Source organism: Apus apus, chromosome 2, assembly GCF_020740795.1.
Source record: "Apus apus isolate bApuApu2 chromosome 2, bApuApu2.pri.cur, whole genome shotgun sequence".
NCBI lineage: Eukaryota > Metazoa > Chordata > Aves > Apodiformes > Apodidae > Apus > Apus apus.
In genome coordinates this window covers 52,740,273-52,764,515 of record NC_067283.1, presented here as the reverse complement: position 1 = coordinate 52,764,515, position 24,243 = coordinate 52,740,273, and the positions used below count along the sequence as shown (strand labels likewise).

The following is a 24,243-nucleotide window of genomic DNA, read 5'->3' as shown; positions in this document are numbered from 1 at the left end:
TGGAACATGACCAATCTCTACCGAGGTACTCAATTCTAGGGACTCTGCTGGAGGACTGGACTGCAGCTTTGGAATGAGTGAGGAATAGGAAATTACAATATTCCTGCCTCAGGAGGGGTAAAGCAGTCAAAGTGGTGTTCAGGGGGCCACAAGTTGCTTCTTGCTGCCCTCATGCCTATGGCTCTCTTTCAGGACCACTGACCCATTGCAGGCCTCATCCCACTAAAAGACTTTGAATGGACTTTGGCAGATGCTACTTTTCAATTGTAGGCTTGTTATACAAAGCTCTGCTGCCAGTGTAGGAGCTGGGACACCAAGGAAGCCCGTTCGATTACGGGCCATAGGCTTGATGAAGTGGTGCTGCCTGCCCCTCAGGGTTCTGATCCTAGAAACTGAATGGATTCTGCAAAGGAGTAAAACAGCAATGACTTTCTGTCTGTCTGTTTCCCTGTTTGCATGCAAATGGATTTGTAGTCACATGAAACAATTTTCAAATTTGTGAAGATCAATTAAGACTGTTTGTCTAAAAGATGGCATTATCAATGACAACAAAAAGCTGTAAAGGATCTTGTCTGAATTTTCATGTTTCATTACACAGGTGGTTTGTTCTTTTCCTATTGAACTGACCAAATTTTTATCTTTCTTGTCGGTTCTTCCCACATTACTAGAAACAAGCAAGTAGCTCTATTGTGCCCTGGAACACTATCACTTATGTGCCAGCTCAAGCAGCCTTGCACATGCAGAGTTAGCTCCTGTTCGTAGGTGGCTACATGAGCTCAATAATATGCAGGACTGCCATCAAGGATCATGGAGATGACTGTTTTACTTCTGTTTGTATGATAATGCTATGCAAATGGCATAAATTAGTTGGTTTACCCCTCACACTACTCAATCCATTGGTCTTGAATGGCTAGAGACTGGATGAAACCAGAAACATGAATTTCAAACTGTTACAAAGCTTTTTATTGATATGTAATTATCATAATGCTATTTTGCAGGAAACCCCTATCAATAGCCTCTCCCTTTGGAATGCTTTAAAGATCTGAGTCCCAGTGAATTCATTCCCAGGCACAATGCTTCCTCAGTCTGATTGCATGAATTCATTGAATTGAACTTTCTTCTGTTTTGAGCAAGGGAGAAACACTTCAACTTCTCTGTGCCATCCATTAACACGGGTGGGGTACTGACTATGGATAAACTTGCCTGACATTTGCCATTGTAAGATAAATTCCAGGTCAACTGCTTCTGAGAATGATGCTAATAAAACAATGCTGTTCTGCCAGAAATAAAAGACATTTAAATGGTAATAACCTATTTTCTTTAAGAAGTTTCAATTTCCCTACAACTTGAAGCATGGCCTTGATAGGTGTCAGGGAGATAGTGGTTATGTCAGTAACTGACTTCTTCCAATCCCAAGTAACAATCTGGCTCCAAAAAGCCCAAGCAGGTCAGCCTCCAAAGGTCATACCTACTCAGTAGAGGTTTGCTAGACCTCTGTGTGGAGTTATCTTTGAGATTTTCTTTGTACTGAGGATGGCCGAGTCTAGGGCTGAAGTTAAGGAGGAGAACTCACCCTCTCCTATGGTTGTGGCTCTGGCCGGTTTTGGGCCAGGACAGTAAAGACAGAGAGACTGACTCTCCTCTGCTCTTGGTGATTGTTTTCCACGCTCCTTTGCTGGCTTCTAGGGAGGGTGGGAGTGATGTATGCACGATTTGGATGCAGGGAGGACAAAAATTAACCTTGAGTCTGAAGAAAAAGAAATGATGGAAGGAAAAAACCCCTGAAGATTACTAAGGATTTGAGTTTGGAGTGGAGGGAGAGAGCATCTGACTACACAGAGAGTAGTAATCACTGTGGTAGAGGAAAGAAAACGGAAAAAGAGGGAGCACTAGTGATAAAGCAAGGTATAAGAGGACAGAAATTGCCTAACAAAATGGCTGGTAGAAGGGAGAGATACATGGTCTGAGGACAGAGACTGACTGAGTGTTGGAGGGGAACTGAAATGGAAAGAGAAGTTGAGGAATGATGGATGGCAGAGAAAGGACTGACAGGAGAAGGCAAGAGGAACAGAAGCACAGAGGCAAAGGGAGGCAGATTGTGTGGAGAGCAGCTTGAGGAAGTAATGGGACTGGAACAGGACAAGTTCCACCACAAGTGGTGGAAGAAGTCAACTTTGAGAGGAACAAGCAGAAAGTCTATGTGCATTAGTGTATCTCCCCCTATTTCCCAAGTTGATATTCCTGTGCCTCATACTCCTCTGCTCTCAGCCAAACCTTAAGCACAACATGTGTCTTACTCCTTTTAAGGCAGGACCAACAAGATGATAACACAAACTATCAGTTTCTCCATCCATTTAACTGATAGAAGTTCTTATATTTCCAGGTATGAATATAAGCATTATCTCACCATATGACTTATATTACTATTCTGCTTTAGTAACCACCTTGAAATGTATCCAAGCAAAAAACGAAACTAAAAGAGCATCCTTAGAGTTGCACAAATAAATGCACAGAAGCTATAAAATGATGGAACTATAGTAGCTCCCAACACAGTGTAGCACAGTCTCTGAGCCCTGGATTACCAGCTCTTTTTCCCCAGACCCCTGCATCATCCATTGCACAGGATGAACTGTGCTTCCTTATGGAGGAACTGATTGATGTATTGCCTTTTCACTTGTTCACTGTGTGGCCCCAGACCTCTATTAAAGCTCTTCACCACAGACATAGTTATTAATTTCCTCTTGAGCTCTCCTGGTTTTTTTAAACCATAATTTATTTTCTTGTGTTTCTACAAGATGAGGGTCTTCCACTTCTCATTCACAGATGTAGACAGATATTAAGGGAAAAAGCATTTTTGGGTACCCAGTCTAGGTCAAGTACAGTCTAGGTCAAGTAGGAAATGATTTTTTAGACTGTGTCTTTAAATGATTCTTTATATAGTTCTACTGTGAAAGTGCACTTAAATTGTAACTGTGAGTACCAGGTTCTTCTGTAAATTAAAGTCCAGTCTCAACTGGATATTGAGCGAGCACTTGTGAAAATTCTGTTTTAAGTGACTTGTCTGCCATTGCACTAGAATTATGTGGCAAATAGAAAGCTTCAACTCCTCAGCCCTCTACCGCCTGAAGCAAGACCATCCTTCACCTTTTTACAGCTCCCCACCTCACACATAATGCAGAGTGGGGAAAAGTTTAATGAATCAAGTAGGGAATGAGCCCTGGGACAACAGCCCACCTGTTGCACTAGGAATTTTGATGCATCCTTAGAACTGGGCATGAGCTGAAAGAAGGATGAGGAAATAATCATGACTGCATGATTTTAATCACAATGTATATCATTATCATAAAATACATGTCCTAAGAATTGCATACAGTTGGACCAGCATCTATTTTTCTAGCATCTCCTAACTTTTGATGGATTTATCCTGTAAACTTAAAATGGCTTCTTCCACATTTATTTTATTTTATAGTACATTTATCCACATGGGGAAACTTACTGGAAGAACTATTGTGGGGTAGAGTACCCCTCAATATTTATTTCTAGAGTATTTTTTAATAAGAATGTCCACAAGGGAGTCTATTCTGGACTAGTCATTGAAAAGTAACTTATCCTGCACTAGCTATTTTAGTCAATTTCCCCACACAGACAAGGGGTAACTTTATGTATTTTTACTGTGAAGCCTCTTATTTGTCTTCTTCCTACAAGCTTGTCTGCATGAGAAAATTTACTGACAGAGCAATAGTGGTATATCTATACCACTATAATTATATATGTATCTATATATTTTATGTACTTACAGCTACCAATGCAGATATTTTTATTCCAGAATAAAAGTATTCACACTGGGAGTTATACTAGCATAATTTTACCACTATAGCTCTGCTAGTAATTTCCCCATGTAAATAATCTCTGAAATAATCTAACCAAGACTTTCTCACATCTTCCCTTGCATGAAATTTTCTCCAAGCCCTTTATAAGATTGTATCAGTCATATATTTTACATTAACAATATGATGTGAACTATAGTGTTTGTTTACTTGAAATATGTACATGGAGTATCTTTGAACAAGGTCATTCAATACACTTGGATTTTTGCAGTGGTGGAAAAACTGTTAGTGCTTCTTATGTCCACTTTTAACCTGTTGTTTTTTTGCTACGTAAAGACTAAAGTTAACACTGATAAAAAAGCAAAGATCCTGAACTGTGTGATCTGGAAGAAAGGGCTGATCAGCTGTTACAATCCTAACATTGAAAGTCAGTTATTTCACTGCAGTGTGCTTGCCTCTCCTCTCCCACATTACAGTTCTTTCTTGTTTGAACTGTGCAAGCTTTTCCTGGCAAGAAAGGTCTCTTGCTCTAGATTTGTGCAGTGCTAGGGTTTGTAAAACGGTTTGCTACCCTAACTAAGCCAACAAACTGTAATGAACATGCAGCCTAACCAGAAGCAGGAGGATCTGTCTGCTCACCAAATTTTGACCAATATAATTAGTTATATCAACTGATTAAAACCCTTCTCATTTCTAAGGAACATAACTATGTTTTATTTACAAGAATTTCCCTTGTAAGTCAATTAATAGTTGCTACCATTTTTGTGACCATTTTTAGCATTGATTACAATTTCTTAAGGCATGTTCACCTTAAGCCCCATCTATGGCAACGCTTGAGCAGTTCTTACTGATAAGAGTCACTCTACTTAGCAATATACAATCTACTATATGGAAAAAAACTAGGAGGGAAAGCAGATCAGGAAACTCAGCAGTGAGGAGGACAAACAGAGGGAAGAATTAAGGAGCGCCAGGGAGCAATACTTACTGCTGACTAACTGGCCAACACTCAAAGCTGAAGAGGAGGAGGATGAGGAGGAAGAAGAGGAAGCCTGACGCACTGGGCTTTGAGACATAGATGCTTGACTGTGAGCCAAATGCAGGAGATTGGGTTGTGAGGCTGCTTGTCCCACTTGCGTCTGGGAGGGCTGATGGAGCTATATGTTAAAATGTAAAAATAGGTATTTAGAAAATGAAGCAGTAATAAGAAACTTTCAATGCACCATCTCACCCATCTACTTCTGGGGAACAAATCCCATAGGGAGCATTAAATACCACGGACTTAGTTTAGATGACAGTGTTACAGCAGGAGCAATCTGAGCTCCTTTGAATTCAGACTTTTTTTTTCCATTTTTTTCTCAGTTTAATCAGATGCTTAATCTAATTAGAAGCTAAATCCTTGTTTGCCATGGGTGATAAGAGACCTATGACATTGCCAGCAGCATTCTGATTTCATAAATACATGTCCTTACCTGTTTTCTGACTGATGAAGTCAGACTTTTATTCCCTACATGGACTGTCCTAAAAATCAGCATTGTTTCAGAGAGGTCCTTTCATACTACAGGACCAGGGCCAAGAAGACCAGGAATGGGGAAGAGGAGATAAACTAGCGGGGGGGGAAATCCCTTTCCTACAGAAAATGATAACTTGCCTAATAAAATTATATCTAGCAAATAAACAAAAAATATTGAAGCTTCACTTCTCAGTCAATAAATCATCCTTGCCCAAACCACACAGTTGAACTTCTGAGCCCCCTTCACATCAGGACTGTGTCAAGCAAGACACCTAAACAGTTAAAAAGTCTAGTAAGTTATGGTAGATGCAATTGATACACTGTGATTCATTATTGTGGCTTCACAATTATTATTTTTTTTACAAATTTTACAATAGTGTAGTTTTTGGTTTTTCACTAGGGGAAAGGAAAGAAGTATTAATCTCTTCTGCGTGTAATAATCTTTCACTTGGGACTGAAAACTGGAAACGTTCTCTGGTACTGATTTTTACATAAAACTCCCAACAATTTCCAAGAGCATTCTCTACAGAATAAAGTATCTTACAGTTTTGCATTGGCTTCTAGTACTCCAGTACAGTCCTTTCAGAGCCGAAAAATACAGCAATATAGTCCTGATAAACTCAAGTGACTGATACTTATGATACCTTTATTTTATGTTGATTGTGTGATATTGACCAAAAAAAGATTGCAAAAATGTACTAGAAAGGCTTCACTTTTAAATAATAGCTGTTATCTGCATTCTCAGAATGGGAGAAAGATAGAGGCCTATTTGGCCTTGCTAGGAGTCAGTAATTTAAACCTACTTCTTGATTTCTAAGGAGTATAAGCTTTTCTCTTTGATATTTAAGTGAACAAATTACTTCAGAAAAGGAGCTGAATTCATTAGTAATACTCAAATGACATATAATATGCTCCCAGAACACACAGAAATTACTGATGCTAAGTAGACAACAAATTGTATGGCATAGCAGATAAAGGTACCTGCTCACATTCAAGATGACACTTTTCTGTGGAATACATATGAACAATTTTAATGACATTATGCCTGTTACGAGTCTGTTTAAGAATGGAAAAAAATTACAACTCCTTTTTCTGCCTCCCACATAGAACGATATGACACCCAATGAAGAAAAAACTTACCCTTTAACAATAATGAAAAATATTTATCTGAGCAGTTTTAACCTATTCTGGCTTCCCTAGGGATTAATAAACAAACAAAAAATAATGATCTCAAGGAGTTTTTTTGGATCGAGCAAATTTTAGAAAAGAAAACTGACACTGTATCAAAGAGATATTAGTCGAGAAGCTGACTGAAAGGCTTCCAGATTTCAGACTTGTGCAAGCACTGGGCATCTTAAAAATATGTCCCTAACGGCTGGATTTTATCTATAGATAGCTCCCAACTCACAACGTCTACTTTTATAACACCTTCTCCTGGTGAAGCAGCCCACTAGGAGGGCTGGCCTCCTCTGAATGCAGCAGAAATGGAATGCCCATCCATTACGCCTGCATCACTCCAGACTGCATCTTTCAGAAACAGGCAGGCATTTGGGCTCTATGTCTGTTGTTCAAGGGAATCTGTGGCAAAACTAAAGATTTCAGCCTAGGTGAGGGAAGAAAAGTACTGTGTTTAACTGAGTTAGATGCTTTCCCAATGTCTGGAACAGTCTTAAAGATGTTAGTGCTTATCTGTGAGGATGGAGAAGCAAATGTAGTAGCTATTTTTAAAAAGAATGACCTGTAAAATTATAGTCTAGTCAACTAAACATCAACCTGTGGAAAAATACTGAAGAAAATAATAAAACAATTTGTAAGCACCTGCAAGAAAACAAGGTAGCAACAGACAACATGGATTGTTAGGAACAAACTGTGTCAAACCAATCTGATCTCCCTCAAAGACAGGGTAATTGGCCTTGTGGACATGGAAAAAGCAGTAGGTGGCTTGACTTTACAGGTCTCTCAACACTCCCTCGTGTGACATTGTTTATAACCCAGGGAAACATAGTTTAGATGAAATTGCTGCAGAATGAATGCAAAAGCAGTTGGAAAACAAACCAAAGAGGATGGATATCTATCTGTGGAAACAGAAGTGTGCATATAAGGTGTTCCATAGAAGTCTGTCCTCATTCTGCACAATTTAGTATTTTCTTAATGACCAGGATGATGGAGAAGAGAATACGCTTACTGAATTTATGTGCCAATTACATGTGATGAGGGACTTTTTATAGGTTGAAAAACAGGATTAAGATTCAAAATGATCCTGTCAGTTTGAACATGCCACCAGTAATGCTGGGGTGTTGCAAAAGTGAAGGAAAAGCAACTCCCTTACCAAGCTGTGTGAATGGCAGTGATGACTGCAGTGCATGTGAAGAATCTTCTTTCATAGTAAGGACTGGAAAGACGAATGCTGGGGGGAGAGGGGATGGGAGGTGGGCACCATGTTCACAGCTACATGCCACACTTCAGAAAAAAATCTGGACTAACTGGAGGAGCATGATTAGAGTGGCTGAAGGCCTGGGAGTTATCTGAGGCTTATGAAGACATCTGGAACAAACTGGTCATGTTTAATATAAAGAAGGGAAGAGTAACAGGGATATGATGCCTGCCTCAAATACAGGCAGAGCTAATGAGAAGAGGAGAGAATGAGTCTGTCTCAAACTTTATAGAGGAATGAGGTGCAATAACATGGCTTATTCAAATTAGATGTTGGGAAAAGCTGTGTAACGTGGCAGTGTGTCCCCACATAAATTGCTGGGGGAACCTGTGGGGTTCCTGTGAGAGTGCTTAGGAGCAAATTAGACAAATACTGGAATAGCCACTCTGCTTAAGAACAGCAGAGTGGAACAGATAATCTCTTGAACCTTGACTTCCCAGCCTTCATTTTTTATGATTGTTTGCTGTCTCCCATCAGTATTTCTCAGGGATGATATGAAATGCAGATGGCAAATCCAACAGTTTTCAGTCATGCTACATATAGTCATGGACATATAGTCCCTGAACAGTTAAGTCTAGGAAATGGTTGATTCTCTGCACATGCATTGCACAATGCATTTGTAAATGTATTTTTTAAACAACTGGGATACCCAGAAGCCTGGCAGTTTTCTTGTCAGACATTCAGAAATCTTTGGAAAAAGTAAGACATTCTCAAAATGTAGCTGGGCAAAAAGGGATATGGCTAGTGAAATCTGGATGCACAGTGACCTTAGGTGTAACAGAAATGTATAAAGGATATTTACAGATCGTCAGTTTCTAACTCACTGCTTGTGAGGGAAAAGGGAGCAATGGGATTGGAGGGGCTGAAGAGTCACCTTAAGACTTGACCAGGGACTGAGGGAGGATTTACCACTTTAACTTCCTACATAATTTCCAGCATGGCCTCTGTTTTACAAACATGACAGTTGGGCTGTAAATGTCCTGCTTAAAGAACAATGATAGTTATCTATGTCATGAAATTGCATTAAAATACTCTCTGTCTTTTCATCCACTGTAATTTCCACTCCAGAAATAGCCTTAAGGAGAGGCAATGATTAGATTAGGAACTAGATTCTAGATGACAGAATCAATTTGAACTTGCAAAAGCTGACTTTTCCCAATTTTGGACACGTACCTATGATATGAATTTTATTTATGACTGTTGTGCATTTTCCAACCACAGACAGAAGGAGGCACAGAAATTACAGAAGCAGTTGCTGTAAGTGCCATTCTGTGTAGGTGGGTATGGTAGACATGCTGAGAATGATGACTGTGTGCAACACTGATCAGTATCTGGCAGGAATAGATGTATGCATACTACAGCTAGAGGAATACGAGAAGCATAAAGTGCAGCAGAATACTTTATAAGAATAGCTGAAAAATGCAAAGGGCCTGATTCTTATTTCTTTTACATCAGTTTTACATGCTGCTGTCAACAGTGAAGGTAGTATTGATTGATGATGATGCCATGGCATCAAATATAGCCTAGATTTATGAAATTAAACAGATCATGAACACTTATTTTGCTGCAGACAAGATGTATTGAAGCACTACTTCAGTCTTTCAGAACTTTAAAATGCCCTTGTTTGCACATCATTTCAATAAGAACTAATTTTACTTAAGTGTTACATAGTACATAATACATACCCATCACTCCTATTAGATGTTTCATGAAGTATGAACTTGCAAAGGTTTTAGCAACATCTCTTTAAGTTTCCAGGCTGTCTATAAACCCAAGTGAGAATCATGTGCTACTTGATTCCAGAAGTCAAAAGCTAGATTCACTTTCAAAGCAGAAGATGCACAAATGTAAGGAAGTGGCATAAACTGAGTAAACAGAGTAACTGCTTTAAAGGGAGAAGATCTTAGTGCTGGATATGCAAATCTATGGTTCCTATGCCAATACGGAGAACCAAAAAGAGAAAATAAACACTCCAGTTTTTATTTTTTTTTTACTAATAAAATATGCTGTACTTAATTGTATCCATATCTGCATGTGATGCTAGATTTTAGCAGAAGACATCTGTGCAGCTGCAGCAGAGCCTTTTGAAAGGCTTCAAAGAACTTGATAAGCATTATAAAAAGATGGGTGGCCAGTGGCTCGAGGGAGGACATTCTCCCCTTCTACTCCACTCTCCTGAGATCCACCTGAAGTACTGTGCTCAGTTCTGGAGTCCTCAGCACAGGAAGGACATGGTACTCTTGAAGTGAGTCCAGAGGAGGGCCACAAAGATGATCTGAGGGCTGGAGCACCTTACCTACAAAGACAGGCTGAGAGAGTTGGGTCTGTTCAGCCTAGAGAAGAGAAGGCTCCAGGGAGACCTCATAGGGGCCTTCTAGTACCTGAAGTGGGCCAACAAGAAAGTCGGGGAGGGACTTGTAGTCAGAGGAAAAGGGGTAATGGTTTTAAACTGGAAGAGAGTAGATTTAGGTTAGGTATTAGGAAGAAATTTGTCACTATGAAGTTGGTGAGGCATTGGAACAGCTGGCCCCAGAAGGCTGTGGATGCCCCATCCCTGCAGGTGTTCAAGGCCAGGCTGGATGGGCCTTGGAGCAACCTGGTCTAGTGGGAGGTGTCCCTGGCCATGCAGGGGGGTTGGAACTAGTTGATCTTTTAGGTTGCTTCCAACTCAAACCATTCTATGATTCAATGTTTCTAAAGACTAAAATTTGTTCTTAAATTACATATGTAGGATATTCCTTCACCTGGGACATCCGACTGCAGACTTGTATTAAGGTCTCCTTGTGAGATCAGGGATGTTGTTCCCTGCATCCAGAAAGTTACATGGTAGTGGTAGAGTAACAAGTTATTTTGCATAGGCTAAGGAAAGAGAAAGAAACTAAGAGGAAACAAAGAACAAACTTTTGAGATATATTGCCCTGTATCATAACAGAACTGCTATTGGTTTTACAGAGTCTGGACAAACAGCAAGGGCAAAATATGGCCCTAATGGAAGGGAGAAGAAAGTAATGGGTTTAAATTGCAGTAAGGGAAGCTAGGGTCAGGCATCAGGAAGACCTATCTAACGCTAAGGAGAGCAGCCTGAGTTGCCTAGGGATGTCAGGGAACCTCCATCACTGAAGGTTTTTAAGAACAGGTTAGACAAACATCTGTCAAGAATGATACAGGGACAGCTGATTCTGCCTAGGGGGAGAGGATGGACTGTATGATGCCTTCAGGTCCTTTCCAGTCCTATTTTCTATGATTCAGTGAGAAGGAAATCTGAGAGATGAGAAAACACAGCAAATTAGAGAAGACAGAGGTGAAAAAGACAACTACAACAAAAAAAGCAGAAGAGATGAAACTAAGAGGAGTGGCACAAAGAGCTAGAAATACATTTTAAACAATTGCCTTTATGATACAAATAAAGATTTTCAATTTTTTCTGATGTCAGCTAGTTCTTCCTGGGAAATACGGGCATTAGCTCTAGTAAAGACTAAAAGTCCATGGAAGGTGCTGAAAAATAAATGCCTTGATATAAAAAGACATGCCCAAACACTTTGAAATGCCGCAATAATGCCTTGCAGAAGTAGTAGTTCAAGTGTTTCATGATTCCATTTTTCCTGTGAACAGAATTCTCTGCTCCATTTATGTTTCCTAAAATGTGCCACACGTTTGTTTTTGAGAAAGAGTGGTGGTGTGCTGTGGCCACTGCATGATTTGAGAGCACCATGACAAAGGAAGTCTGTCTTCAAATCTATTAATACTCCGTGACCGGGAATATGCTCTGAGAACATCTTCTTAAATCTTCTAGCAAATGGAAACAAGTCATTACACGTATCCACACGCTTCATGCCAAATTTCTTTCACAGTCAGCTCTGTCAGAATGTTTCCTCTGTGGCCCAAATACTGTACTCCATCATGACAGGTTACTCAAATTCAGGTGAATTTGACGTGTGAATGCTTAATAAGTATCTTCTCTCCCAATATAGTAGAATGTAATATACTATATACTATATAGTATATATAGTATATATATTATATATACTATATATACTATATATAATATAGTATAAAGTATATAGTATATATAGTATAGTATATACTATATATATAGTATATAGTATATAGTATATAGTATTAAGAGCCTCTACACACACTACTTAGACTAACAGAATAGGTACATTGGAAACCAGCATTAAGAAGCTCTTTGGGTTCACACAGGCTGTGCACATACTCAGCCCAAGATGAAGACAATAGCAAAGAAGTGCTGGTGTGCTGTGGACATAACTGGGGGAAGGACATTGACAGAATCTGCTGAAATTCTTTCAAAGCCTTTCCATGAGCTCAGAACTACGTTCAAAGCATAGGCTGTAATTGAAAGTTTCCTGGCTCACTAAATGAGGTTGAGGACACATCTTGGCTTCTGTAGAAGATAGAATTTTATATGCAAATCAGGTGCATCAGTCATCATTCTGACCATCACCAGGAATGATATAATGTCAATATTACAGTAGCAGCCTTAGGTGTGCAGGTAAGTGCGTAAGTCAAAGGTAACAGGAACAGTGAACAGCACTCCCTCTATGCCTCAGTTCCTTAGAATGACACAGGTAGTGTGGTGGCATCTTGCTGTTTCCAGTGGTGTGCTGCAGTTATATAGAGTTTTCCGTTTTGAGGTATCCTATTCCTATCCATCTTTGTGGCAGATGCCACAGAGAAAACTGATCAGGAAGAGATGGAAGTTACAAGTCAAGTGCTCATGCTGTGGCAAGGAAAATCTTTTGTAGTCCTTTCTACTAGTAAATGGTCTGGTAATTTTGACTTTCAAAAACCTAGTAATTTTATCCATGGATGAAATGGAATTATGTCATGCTGATGGTAAAGGAAAACAGAAAGTAGTAAGAAAAATTGTCACCCTCATCATGGAAAGTCATATAAAAAGCAAAAGCAAAACAATGTTGGATTGAGACAATACAGTTTATGACTAGATTAAAACCCAGAGAAAGAAGAGTACATTTCTCATAAAACAAAACAGCATCAAAGCAGTAAGAGCACTATAGAGTAAAATTGATTGAGGGCTGACTAGATTTTAATGGGAGATGATAACAAGGGATTGCATGGATTCGAGATCATGAGATGGTAGGTTGTATGTGGTAGGTTGAGACTGCAGAGAGAAAAAGTCTGACATGAAATTTGGAAAGCAGATGTACAAGAATGACCACAGACCCATCTGAGAGCTGTCTATGCCTTTTCAGCAGTTAATCTGGAGCATGATAACCAACGACAACGAAGATGGGGAACTGACTATGTACGAAAATGCTGCCTAGTAACTCATTTTATTGGGTTAGAGTTGGCAGATGCCCAAAGCTAGTAGTGCTATAAGGCACAATGAAATATGAAAAGTTCTGGCAGGCAGCATAGATAAAACAAAACTGAGGACAACTGGGACTACAGGCCTGATTTAATGAATGTAGCGTGTAGAAGCAAAGAGCCAGACAATGGCTAGAAGGGAACCCACTTGATGAGGTACACTGGAGAACAATAAAATGTATAGAAGTCGCTTTTGTGAGGGCAAGTAAATAGTTATGAAAACACCAGTTATTAGGAAAGCTGTTTAAGGAATTCATAAACAAGTGCGTGTTTTGAAGTCCAGTGATCACTGGCAGCTGGATTATTCTTACTTAATTTCACTCATCAAAGAATGAATCATCTATCCTAAAATAACTACCTTAGCCCCCTCTCATGTCAATGGAGACAAGAGATACCTTAAGATACCTATTAGAGATTAATTCTATATAAAAATTCTATTTTGACAGCTTGAATTGTCCATCAGACATACCTAGGTCTTCTTGTCTAGGTCTCTTCGTCTCCACAGGAAATTGTCTTAACTAGTTTCCACCTAACTGCTCTATGACTAAGTTAAGCAACGTGAATCCATGGTTTAAGTTCTTTTGTCAGTTGTTTTGGTGTTAACATGTGTTGCTAAATATACGAAAGAACAACTTTGACGTGAAAGAACAAGGTTTTCAAATCTGATAGCAAACAATGCTAATAAGTTGTTACAACAAACTCATCTGTTCTTGAAAAAAAAAGTTACAAAAGGGAACAAAAAACTTGTCTATGAACAGAGACAAAAAGAACACAGACTAGAAAAGAAGTGCAAACATCTTCACACTTCAGAAAGCCATGAGAATTTCTAGAATTCTTAGTGTTTGCATAGACGCTGCTGCTTAGTTTAGCAAAATCTTGGAAAAACAGTGAGAATACTGAAGCTTTAACTACTCGGTGTAATTTAAAGAGGAATGGTCCGTACTGTGGGTAGTTTAAAGACCGTAACCAGAAACATCTATTCATAAAACTAGAGAAATAGGATTTCAGTAGAAACACCTATGTACATTAAACAGCCACCTATTCATAACACAGAAAAAGAAGCACTGCTTTACACTATATTTAAGGAATCTATGAACTAATTTCCGTGAGGAGACATTGAGGTTTTAGTCTGTCAAGTTTGAAAAAGTTATATGATGGGTAAATAACGGATATAGCCTATGCAAGTAAAGCTGACTAAAAACAGTATCCGAGGCATTTAAGTCTGCAGGCTTCAGGCAAAAAGTAAGCCCTAGCACCCTTGCTTAGCAACTGAAGCAGGCTACACAGGTGCAATTATTGTGACTCAGCCAACAAGAAGCAGCATACTATCATTAATTGCAATCACCTCTCTTTCTCCTGTAGGACTTAATTTCCAAGAAAGTGACAAGCTCTAAGTTAAAGTAAGATAATCTGCAACTGGAACATTTTGCTACCTTATTTATTTCCTCATTTATTTCTCTGTGACATTCTGAAAACTTTTCCCAAACTTGTCTTGCACTTTTCTTTCTCCCTTCTGAAGCTTCTTTCATCAAGTTACAAGACACATAATGCAGTGTGACACTATTTTCAAATATATTTTGCATTCCTGATGTGCCCTCTGAGTTTGAGCACTCAGTTCTTCTGAAAAGAAGGTTTTAAGCTTATGACTAAATATACTAATATTAGCCAAACACTACAGTTTGGCCAAGCCTTTAGCTGGGCAATAAGGTAAATTCAGGTTCTCCTTATAGCTTCTGTAATTCTATTTACTTTTCAAATGTTACAGTGGTTTGTATAGTACTAGCTCAATTGCTTTTGACTTTCCATCAGCATTATTCATATGAGGAATCTGGCTCTCATACCTCTTTTCTGCTCCCACAGAAATCAATAGCAAAATTTCATCTGACTTCCTTCAGTAAAAGGAAAAGAGCCAGTAGAGGGAGCACAAATACATAGAAATAATTTTCTACAGTTCCTATGAAAATTATAATGTGTACTATTTTTTCATATAGTATTTGCATTACTTCTCCTTCCTCCCCATCCCTCCCCACCCACCCTCCAATTAAAAACACTCTCTTGATCAGGTTACAATGAGTGCAGGTGAGGAGGCTCCGAGTTTTTTGATGGCCCTTCCTGCAGCCCCTGGGACCTCAAAACTCTGTACGAAAGGCACAGGCTGGACCCTGTGAAACTGATCTTGGCAATATAATGTTTTCTACTCACACAGCACTCCTGAGCAGACCAGCACAATATGGGACACATCTTCTCTCAGACATAACCAGAGCTCTGCTGACTGACTCTGCTGTCTGTTCCAGCTGGTGGTCACACATTAGCATGCAGGTCGGGTGAACCAGTACAATACAACACAACATGGCTAAACAGTGACTTTCTACCTCAAACCCTGCTCTCATTCAGCAAGCTGCAGCCTTCAGCTGCAGTTTGTCCCTTTTTGTGAGCCCAGTGCTACCAGCTGTGCCCAGAAAGGTTACACCTCTGTCCCCTCTCTGTCCACTGATACAGATGCTGTCTGGAACAGCTTGCTTTGCTGCAGGACTCAGAAGGTGTTCCATGGATGAGAGGGTGTCAGGGAATAATACAGGACCCCTATCCTCCTCTTGACTTCTGAATTTCACGTGTTTCAAATGGGATCTCAGGACTGCAGTGCTTTTTGAGAGCTTCCCCCATAAAGGAGGGAAAGGTCTATTCTGTTCATGGGACTGACCCTAAAAGAAACATCCCACCTCAAACAACCCCAAGACACAAAATGTAAACTGCTGAGTTCTTTATTCCGTTGTTGGGCTTTCTGGTGCTGGAGAACACAGAGCCTGCTTTCCCATCTATCCTGCTTTGTTTAAAACCACATATATGCAACAATTGCAAAAGCATTTGCCGGTGGTATAAGTCTGCTTTCATTAAAGAAAACAGAGCCAGATAAATTACAAGTGCTTTGGAAAATGCCTTTGCTAGATACCACAGAGGATAGGATGGCAAAAAAGAGAATGTAACAATTTGGATATGAAACATTTTCAAAAAAAAAGATGTCACCTTAGAGATCCGTTGGCTCTACCCTTCTAAATTTGGAAAAAAAATTAAAAATTAATCAATTTGGAGTCAGGGGGCCCTGGGAATCTCAGAAAAATACAAAAGGCTGCTACTTGCAACTGGAAGTGTAGGCAGGACTAGCAAACAAGCACAAGCTAAGCTGAACATTTAAGTGAGTGACATTTTTAGAAGTACCTTTTTGTCTTTTCAATCCTCAATTTCCTCTCTTTCAGAGAAAAAAAGGTGGCACTACAAAACTTTGCTTTACAGACATAGCCAAAACTAATAAATTTGACTTTAGAGTACTATAAAAAGAACTACAGAAATCTTTTTTGGACCTTAGCAAGGTTGCTGCACCCATTCTGTGAACTACCTGGTGCTTTACAGTGAATGATAATTTTCCTAAAAACGCTTTCTGTCCATGCAAATATGCCCCATTGTATCTGATTTTCCAGTGAAGATGATAAATAAGTTTTTAAATACTTTCCTTAATTTTCTCTGCACATTCCAAAACTTTTCAACCACCAGTCTACTGTGTGACCACTAACAAAGGACTTTATAGGCCAGATAGACCTCTCTCCTGTCTCATATTCCGACTGCACTTTTGCTGCAAAAAATTTCCCTGTTGGTCCCATACTGACCTTTAAAAGAAAGGAAAAAAACCCAACATCTGGATAATCTCTGAAAGTATAAACAGATTTTATAATATGACATTGTATTGTAACCACATACATAGTAAGCACTAACGTGCTATTGATAGTATGATACAATTAATCTTTTGTCATCAAAAAGGATAAAGAAGTGGGGATTCTGAGAAAGGCCATGAGAGAGTCCATGAGGAGTAGAAGATTTCTGCATGTCTGTTTGGATAACAGTTCAGGCTACAGACACTTTACCTGCTGGCCTGGTTTGAGTGGCGATAACGTGATTCCCTGGGTATTGATCACGGGGAGTATCTGGTTGCCGATGACCGTAGCGATGATCTGACCCTGGGCATTGGTCAATAACTGTGGAGTTATCGGCTGCACCTGAAGTCCCTGAGCTCCACCTGCCGCCTGGCTGGAGGGGACTGGATTAGGCATCAGTGGGATTGTTCCAATAATCTGGAGAAAACGACACAGAAAGGGAAAATACACACACGCTGCATTTACTTGCCACACATCATTACTTGTTCTATGCATGTTAAAGCAAACTTAGGCGAAACAAGCAGAGATGGATATGAACACCTGAGGGTGGGAAACAACTGTTCCTCTACTGGGGTGAGGGGGACTTTCCAACTTATTTGTTGTGCCACATATCACCTGTACATTTTGCCACCGTCCACTGTTGTTACCAACAAATCTGCTGTGGCTGAGAGTGCATGAAACAAATGCTGGGCCACTCTCTGGCCCTTGTATGGTGCTTCATTCCCACCTCTCATTTGAACACGGAGTGAAACAGATGCAAGTACAAGCCCTGTTTGTCCTGCTTTCTGCAACTCATCTTTACAATATTGTTAACTGCGAAGTGAGGTGCTTCTGTATTTTTTCTTGAGTTACTCCTACCTACTACTCTAGTTGTCCACCTGACTCCCACATGATCTCAGGGAGGAACCAAGAGACACTGGTGCCTTTCAGGACACAGCTTATTAAGATATGTTAATTAAAATGCAGCTGCTTTTGGATGACAACAAAGTAGTGTAACACAACTGGAGGAATGTTGTTAGATACAACATTTTAGCTAATATTTCTGGGGCAAGTACTTGCAGAAAGAGACACTTGTGACATATCAGATTTGAGAATACAGTGATTTCCTAAAATGTGAATGTGCCTGTAGAACTAATATGAGGAGTTGGCAAACAGATACTGTAAGAAAGCTTGTCAGTCAATAAGTTGCTAGATCGAAGAAAGTTACTCTGTTGGAAGACTCTTTTTATAAGTGTTAGAGAAACCAAAACGAACTTTTTGATGAAGCTTGTGAATAAAACCAAACTTTAATTTTTTTTTTTTTAAACAACAACAAATGAAGTACTCGTCAGTTTACTAAACTTGCCCAGTTAGAAGGTCAGATGGGTAGACCAGAAAGCCCGAAAGAAAAGCAGGACAGCTCTCCTGTGGGAGGACCAGGTAAACTGGCAAGCCCACCCACTAAGCTGTAAGAGCTGCATATATCAAAACTGTTCAAAACACTGTAAGGATATAGTTTAAGTTCCCCTTAATGCATTCCTAAAAGGTAGACAGATCAATAAGATTATTACCCCAATTTTACAGAGCATGAAAGTGAAGCACAAAGCATATTCAGACAAAGGTTGTGATTTGGAGTGTTAGCCTTCTCAGATGGAATTATCTGCCAGGTTCTCTCTGCACACTATGGTACCTATTTTTTTCTTTTAGGTGCCCCTAGCTGAACTACAGCTGCTTTACAGTTCATGTGAGAAGATGGCTGGTTACTGAGGAGGGGAGCATTTATTTACATCATCATCAGATTTCAGAATGTGAATTAAATTCTGCACAACTGCCTGCACAACTTCCATTCAGTGCAACATGTAAATTTTTCCCAGTTTTCGGCAACTTAACATATTTATGTCACAAATATAATCTTTCACTTTTACCATATGTTTCCAAACACAAGGAATAATCCCTCTTAATTCTATCAACAGAAGCATAGCAAAGACCTCTTCTTCCTTTGCCACATCAGTAAAGGACGCGACCTTGGAGTGTCATTACTCCAATGTAACTTTAACTATCAAGGTCCTAATCCCAGCAAAGCAAAAAATGCTGTGCTGGTGTTATCAGTAATAGAAATGTTTGCATTCACATTTAAAATGCATTTCTTGGACTGCAGTTGGACATTTTAAAGAATGACAGTGCTGAAGTGGACAGTTTGTAAGGTCAGAAGCAGAAGGCTATCTATATGTATTAATGTGTGTCACACACCAGTCTGCACATGGCGCTGTACATGCACACAGCTAGTAAGGGAGCGGGGAAAACACACAGCTGGGAGAGGTGCTCCAGAAGGAGAAATGGCAAAATGCCCTCAAGGGTGTTATCCCAGGAGCCAAGGGTAAATTTGAATGGAAAACAGTTTTCCCACTTTGTGAAACTTGCTGAGATGTCAGTATTTTTTTTCTGTTTTATACCAAAATAAAGTAAAATCTTGTCTGATTAAAAACAAGATGTCCACCTATCTGTAGCTCACCAACAGGGCTACTGCTTGTGGCATTCATCTTTGATATGGCTAAACCCAGATTCACGTTTTCCCTTTCAAGTTCCCCCTTCTCCAAGCACCCGTTCCCAAACATCCTAACAGCTCCTTGATTCATACTTCGCAGCTTTGTACAAATAAGCAAAATATTCACTAGGGAGGAGTACAGAAACTGGATCTCCTCCTCAAACCTTGTGTGTTTGTCCTGATGCTGGGCCAAGTCCCTCTTTCTCTAATTTTGCTGCAAATTTCACCCTAGGCCTTGCTTATCTGTCCTGTTAAAGCAGCATAAAAGCTGGCACTTTTGGAAGAAAATGTATGGTTTTGATACATTTAAAATTTCTGAAGAACTAAAACAAGACCATTGCACAGGCTGGAGTCACTGTTGTGCCATGGTACAGGCTATTTAATTGCCAGTGGTTTCCCTAGCATGGAGGCATTGCTCCTTTCTAGCAAATGCTGCTATTTCAGATACCTTTCACCAGATCAGGTTGCTTAAAACCCCATCCAACCCGATCTTGAACAATTCCAGGCATGGGGCATCCACAACTTCTCTCAGACATAGCAGAAGATGCTTCTTGTTCTGTCAGTGTTTGGACTCAAATTCATAAACAATCCCACCTGTCAAACACATTCTTGAGAAAGCAAACACATCCTTAGAAGTCCTCATACTGCAAAACATAATTTTAAAAGTTTTGAGGTTTACTTATATGATGTACGTGACTTTCACAATTCCTTTTATACCTCATACAGATGAAAGTAAGCACTAGGTTTTCAAAAGGAGTTGCAAAATATGTGTCATAAGCAAAACAATAAATGGACAGTTTTGACAGTCCAAGGGTTAATTCAAGGGACCTCCTTGTCAATGATCCATAACCTCTAAGGGAGTCAAACACTTTAGGGGAGCAATCTGCAGAGCACTGTTGGTTAAACTGTATTACACCCGGATGTAAGTCTGAGGTACAGGCTCCAGATATGGGCACAAAATGTAGTGCAGGTAAGACACTGCTGAGATTATGAATGTAAATTCAGATCTCAGCTATGTTACAGAGACAGAATTTGGTCTACCTCTAATTAAAACACCAAGACTTTAATTCTGGCCCTGTTCAAGTGATGGAGTGTTGCCAGAAGCCTTAGCTAAGCCATATTTTCACTGCAAGTATTCAATAAGATCCTTTTATTTTTGGTTATGGACTAATAATAGAATTACTAATTACTTTACTATAAGAAATGCATGAATAAATACTGGAATAATGCACCAATTGCATCTTGAGATTCCTACAGAGCAGTTTTTATATATGCTAGTTTGGTTTTTTAAGCTTCCCAATATTAATCCAATTTTAAGGATCAATTATTTGTTTCTGCTTTCAATGGAAATATTTTCCCCTGAATATTCTCCTCTGATTACTCTGTTAGTGTTCTTTTAGCATCCTAGCATTTCACAATATCTGAGATCGGGGCTCTCAGATCTTACAACCTGAATCTGCCATTACCAAGACAACTTACATGATTAAGTGTTATTCATATAAAATAAAGATGTAAGGCTTGGCTCGTGTCTGAAGTTAATTCGCTATCTGCCTCTACATACCATCTGTGGGCTCAGCAGTCTTTGCCTATGTAGTCCTGCAAACTATATATTCAGATGCACTGTAAGAATAAGCACACCATTAAAGTGAAGGTAAAAATCCAAGGACTGGAGCTGACCATAGAGAGAAAAAAAATCCCAAATCCTCAGCATACCAACAACTATCTGTGTGTTACCCCCATTGGCAGGGTCATGTCCTAGCACTGATACATGGAAGTTCTTAATCACTTATTGCACCATTACACAGATTTTAGACCCTGGCCTTGCTCCATAAAGGTTTCTACTAAAAATTACATAAAAACATCTGTTCCCTTAAGAACAACCCATTAAACATCTGATCTTTAAGAAAGAATAACATTTAAAAATCCATTCTTATCCTTTCCTGACTAACAACACATCTTCCTATTTATAGGCTTTGTGGATTACTTCATGGTTACTCATGGGCTGAAACTTTAAGCAGAAGCTGAGCGACTGCTCAGAACTTCTGGAGATAAATGCCTAATTTTAGCCCCATTTGCACTGTAGATATAAAACTAGATTTTGCATAACTGTATGAAGGACAAATTGATGATTTCCCAGCAGCGGGTCTTTCTTTGTGGCTCTTAAACCAATATTTTATTTTATTTTTTTACATTAGGTGAAGTTACTACACACTCTAAAACAAAGCATAAACCCCTTGTTTAATTTCTTCTTCTTCCCTCATCGGAAATAGGGATGCCACCTCGCTTCACTGTTTTTCTAGCACAACCAAAGGGATCTTACAAACTGTAGTGAAATGGATGGTTCAACAACTGCCTTGGTTTCTGCTGTGAAAAAGCACACATTATTTTATCTATATATAACCTCAAGACAGGATGAGGCAAAGTCTGGTTGTGTCTTTTGAAGTAAAAGCAGTATTAATTTATACAAAGCTTGCAAATTTCCTTTGGTCCATTATATTTTCTGATGAGAACTCAAAAAAATGGCACAACAAAATGCTATCATAAGAACAAGGCATCAAACAGTGATAACAGAAACAGGCACCTATGAAATTGTACTTCTGAGTCACCATTTCATGTAAGGAATTATAATTTTCAAGGTTAAGTATTGTTCATATATCATACAATAACCTGGATGGTATATTGTTTGTAAATATCATAATGGAACACTGAGCTTGACATTCTGACTTTCTCCCTGCTTTATTTTTCAGAAAAAAATGTTTGTATACTAACATCAAACTACACAGGACTCTATTTGTCATCACTGTAGGAATTATGTGGTGAAATTATATGTTATGTTGTGTTAGCAGGGGCACGTATACAGTCTTAAAAGAAATGTCTCTTTTATCAAACATCCCAAATAAAACAACACAGCATTTTCTCATTGCAAAAATCTAGAGATATACATTTACCAAATTAAAGATTAAAAATTATGTTGAGTGTCTGCCAAACAGCTCTATCTAAGCAATCTTCTTATCAGATTCATCTTCCTTTTAAAATCAATAATTAAGTCAGGCATAAGGCATAACTGTGACCTCAGAGGTCACAGTTCTCTGAGTTGAGTAAAGCACTTGTTGATTTTAATTAGATTTACAGGTCCTTAGCATTTCTGAAAATCAGTTAGCTAGATTCTTATGAAAGTGTTCATTATTTAAAATTAATTAATGTCTGACTTACATTAAAAAATTTAGCAATATTTTTGATTATGACAAAAAATCCATTATATTATGTATGAGAAAACAGCCGTAATTTCTGTCAACAGAACTGTTATGACAAAACAGCCATAATTTCTAATAAAGTTTGATGATCACCAAAAGAAGGTACAACTTCATGTTTTTAGCATTTGACTGCTTGCCTCCCAAACCACAGCCTTCCTGACTGCTGTGCAAATGCTTGCAGGGAGTATAAATGCAAATACACTTTTGTATGTGTGTTTTTTGATAGTTTGTTGGGGTTTTTTTCTGTAAAATACTCTTTAAAAGAAAAAATAGTGGTATTCATTTTTTCAGGAAGAAAATGCAAAGTGACTGAGCTGCCAACATGATTTGCTAGAATTAATGATAATGAAAAAAAAAATTAGTAGATTTTCATTCACCTCTACTTAGGCTGAGATTTTCATAGTTGCCTACAGAAGTACCATTGCTACTTGGGTTTCTCTAAAGATTTCAATCTCAACTAAGTATTAAGCATCTCAGAGACAGAAAATCTCTGCTCTGCAATAAAATTTCTCAAACTTTGAAAGCTTTGTATGTACGCTGCATCTGGAAACTCTACCTTTACTTTGTGTCTGTAGCTTACAAACCATTTAGAAACCATTGTTCCTTTTGAGCAACAACGTAATACAAATATTTACTGCTACTTCTCCCTCATAACATAGAATGGACTTGCTTTCAGCCATATCAGAATCTAATATACTGGACATACAGCAGAAGAAAATGTAGGCATCCCAACACTTTGCAGTGCACGCCATGCTGAGCCATTCAAGGCCAGCTTGAGAAACAAATTGCATTTCTCAGCAAGCCTAATTAGGCCAAGCACAATGTGAGCCAATGTGATTAAGGTGCTTCCATGCTACGGCGACATTATCAGCTTGTTTGGAACTAGCTTTGCTACTTGGTATTGTATTGCACTGTACCAGCCTCCTATAGAGGTGCTATCGAGAGGTCAGGAGCCAGAATGAGACAAGATTTAGCAACTGCTCTTTGATCTTGTGTTTTTTAAGAGCTGTTATGAGACATAATCTCGCATAGACATGAAAAAGAGAACGCTCTCTACTGCCAGAGCAGTTCTCGCTGAAACACTGCTGTTTCAATTTTCCAAGTTGTAATAACACTCTTTAAAAAGGGATGTTGCACACTACTGCCAAAGTCTGTGACTGAGTGAGCAGGAGAATTTTTGGTGCTCTGTTTTTCTTTCTCTGGGTTACTCCTTTCAACTTGTTTTGCACAGACAAGAAGCTCGATTAAGGAGATGGCACATTATTAACTGCATTCAGTCGGCAGTCACTGCTGCCACTGCTTTATCTTGTGACACCATTCCTGAGAAAGTTACTTCACCAAAAGTATTACAGTCTTCCAAATATACATTAAATTTGGAATTCTTAAAGAGGTTTTTTTTTGGTGGTGTTCTTTGTTTGTTTGTTTTTGTTTGGGTTTCTTTTTTTAATTTTCATTGAGGAAATTTCCTGAGAAAATACAAGTGTGTTCTGGACAAATGACTTTGAAGGCTTAATGATGTTCTATTCTAGCCTCGACTTGTCTGTTTAGAATACCAATGTATGTTTTCTTAGACACGTTTCCATGATAAACTGGACTGAAATCATTAACCATCAAATAATCTTCAGAGGCAATCTTTAG

At 39.0% G+C, this 24,243-nt stretch overlaps 1 protein-coding gene across 4 annotated transcripts in view; it reads right to left on the bottom strand.

Moving 5' to 3' along the window:
• POU6F2 (POU class 6 homeobox 2) overlaps window positions 1–24,243 on the bottom strand; it is a 313,722-nt gene that overhangs the window by 8,638 nt on the left and 280,841 nt on the right. For all 4 annotated transcript variants that reach the window (XM_051610118.1, XM_051610115.1, XM_051610116.1 and 1 more), the window contains 2 exons: window positions 17,038–17,244; window positions 4,813–4,981 (listed from right to left, as the gene is read on the bottom strand). In XM_051610118.1, the coding sequence (XP_051466078.1) occupies window positions 4,813–4,981; window positions 17,038–17,244 (376 nt within the window). The remainder of the gene's footprint in view (window positions 1–4,812; window positions 4,982–17,037; window positions 17,245–24,243) is intronic.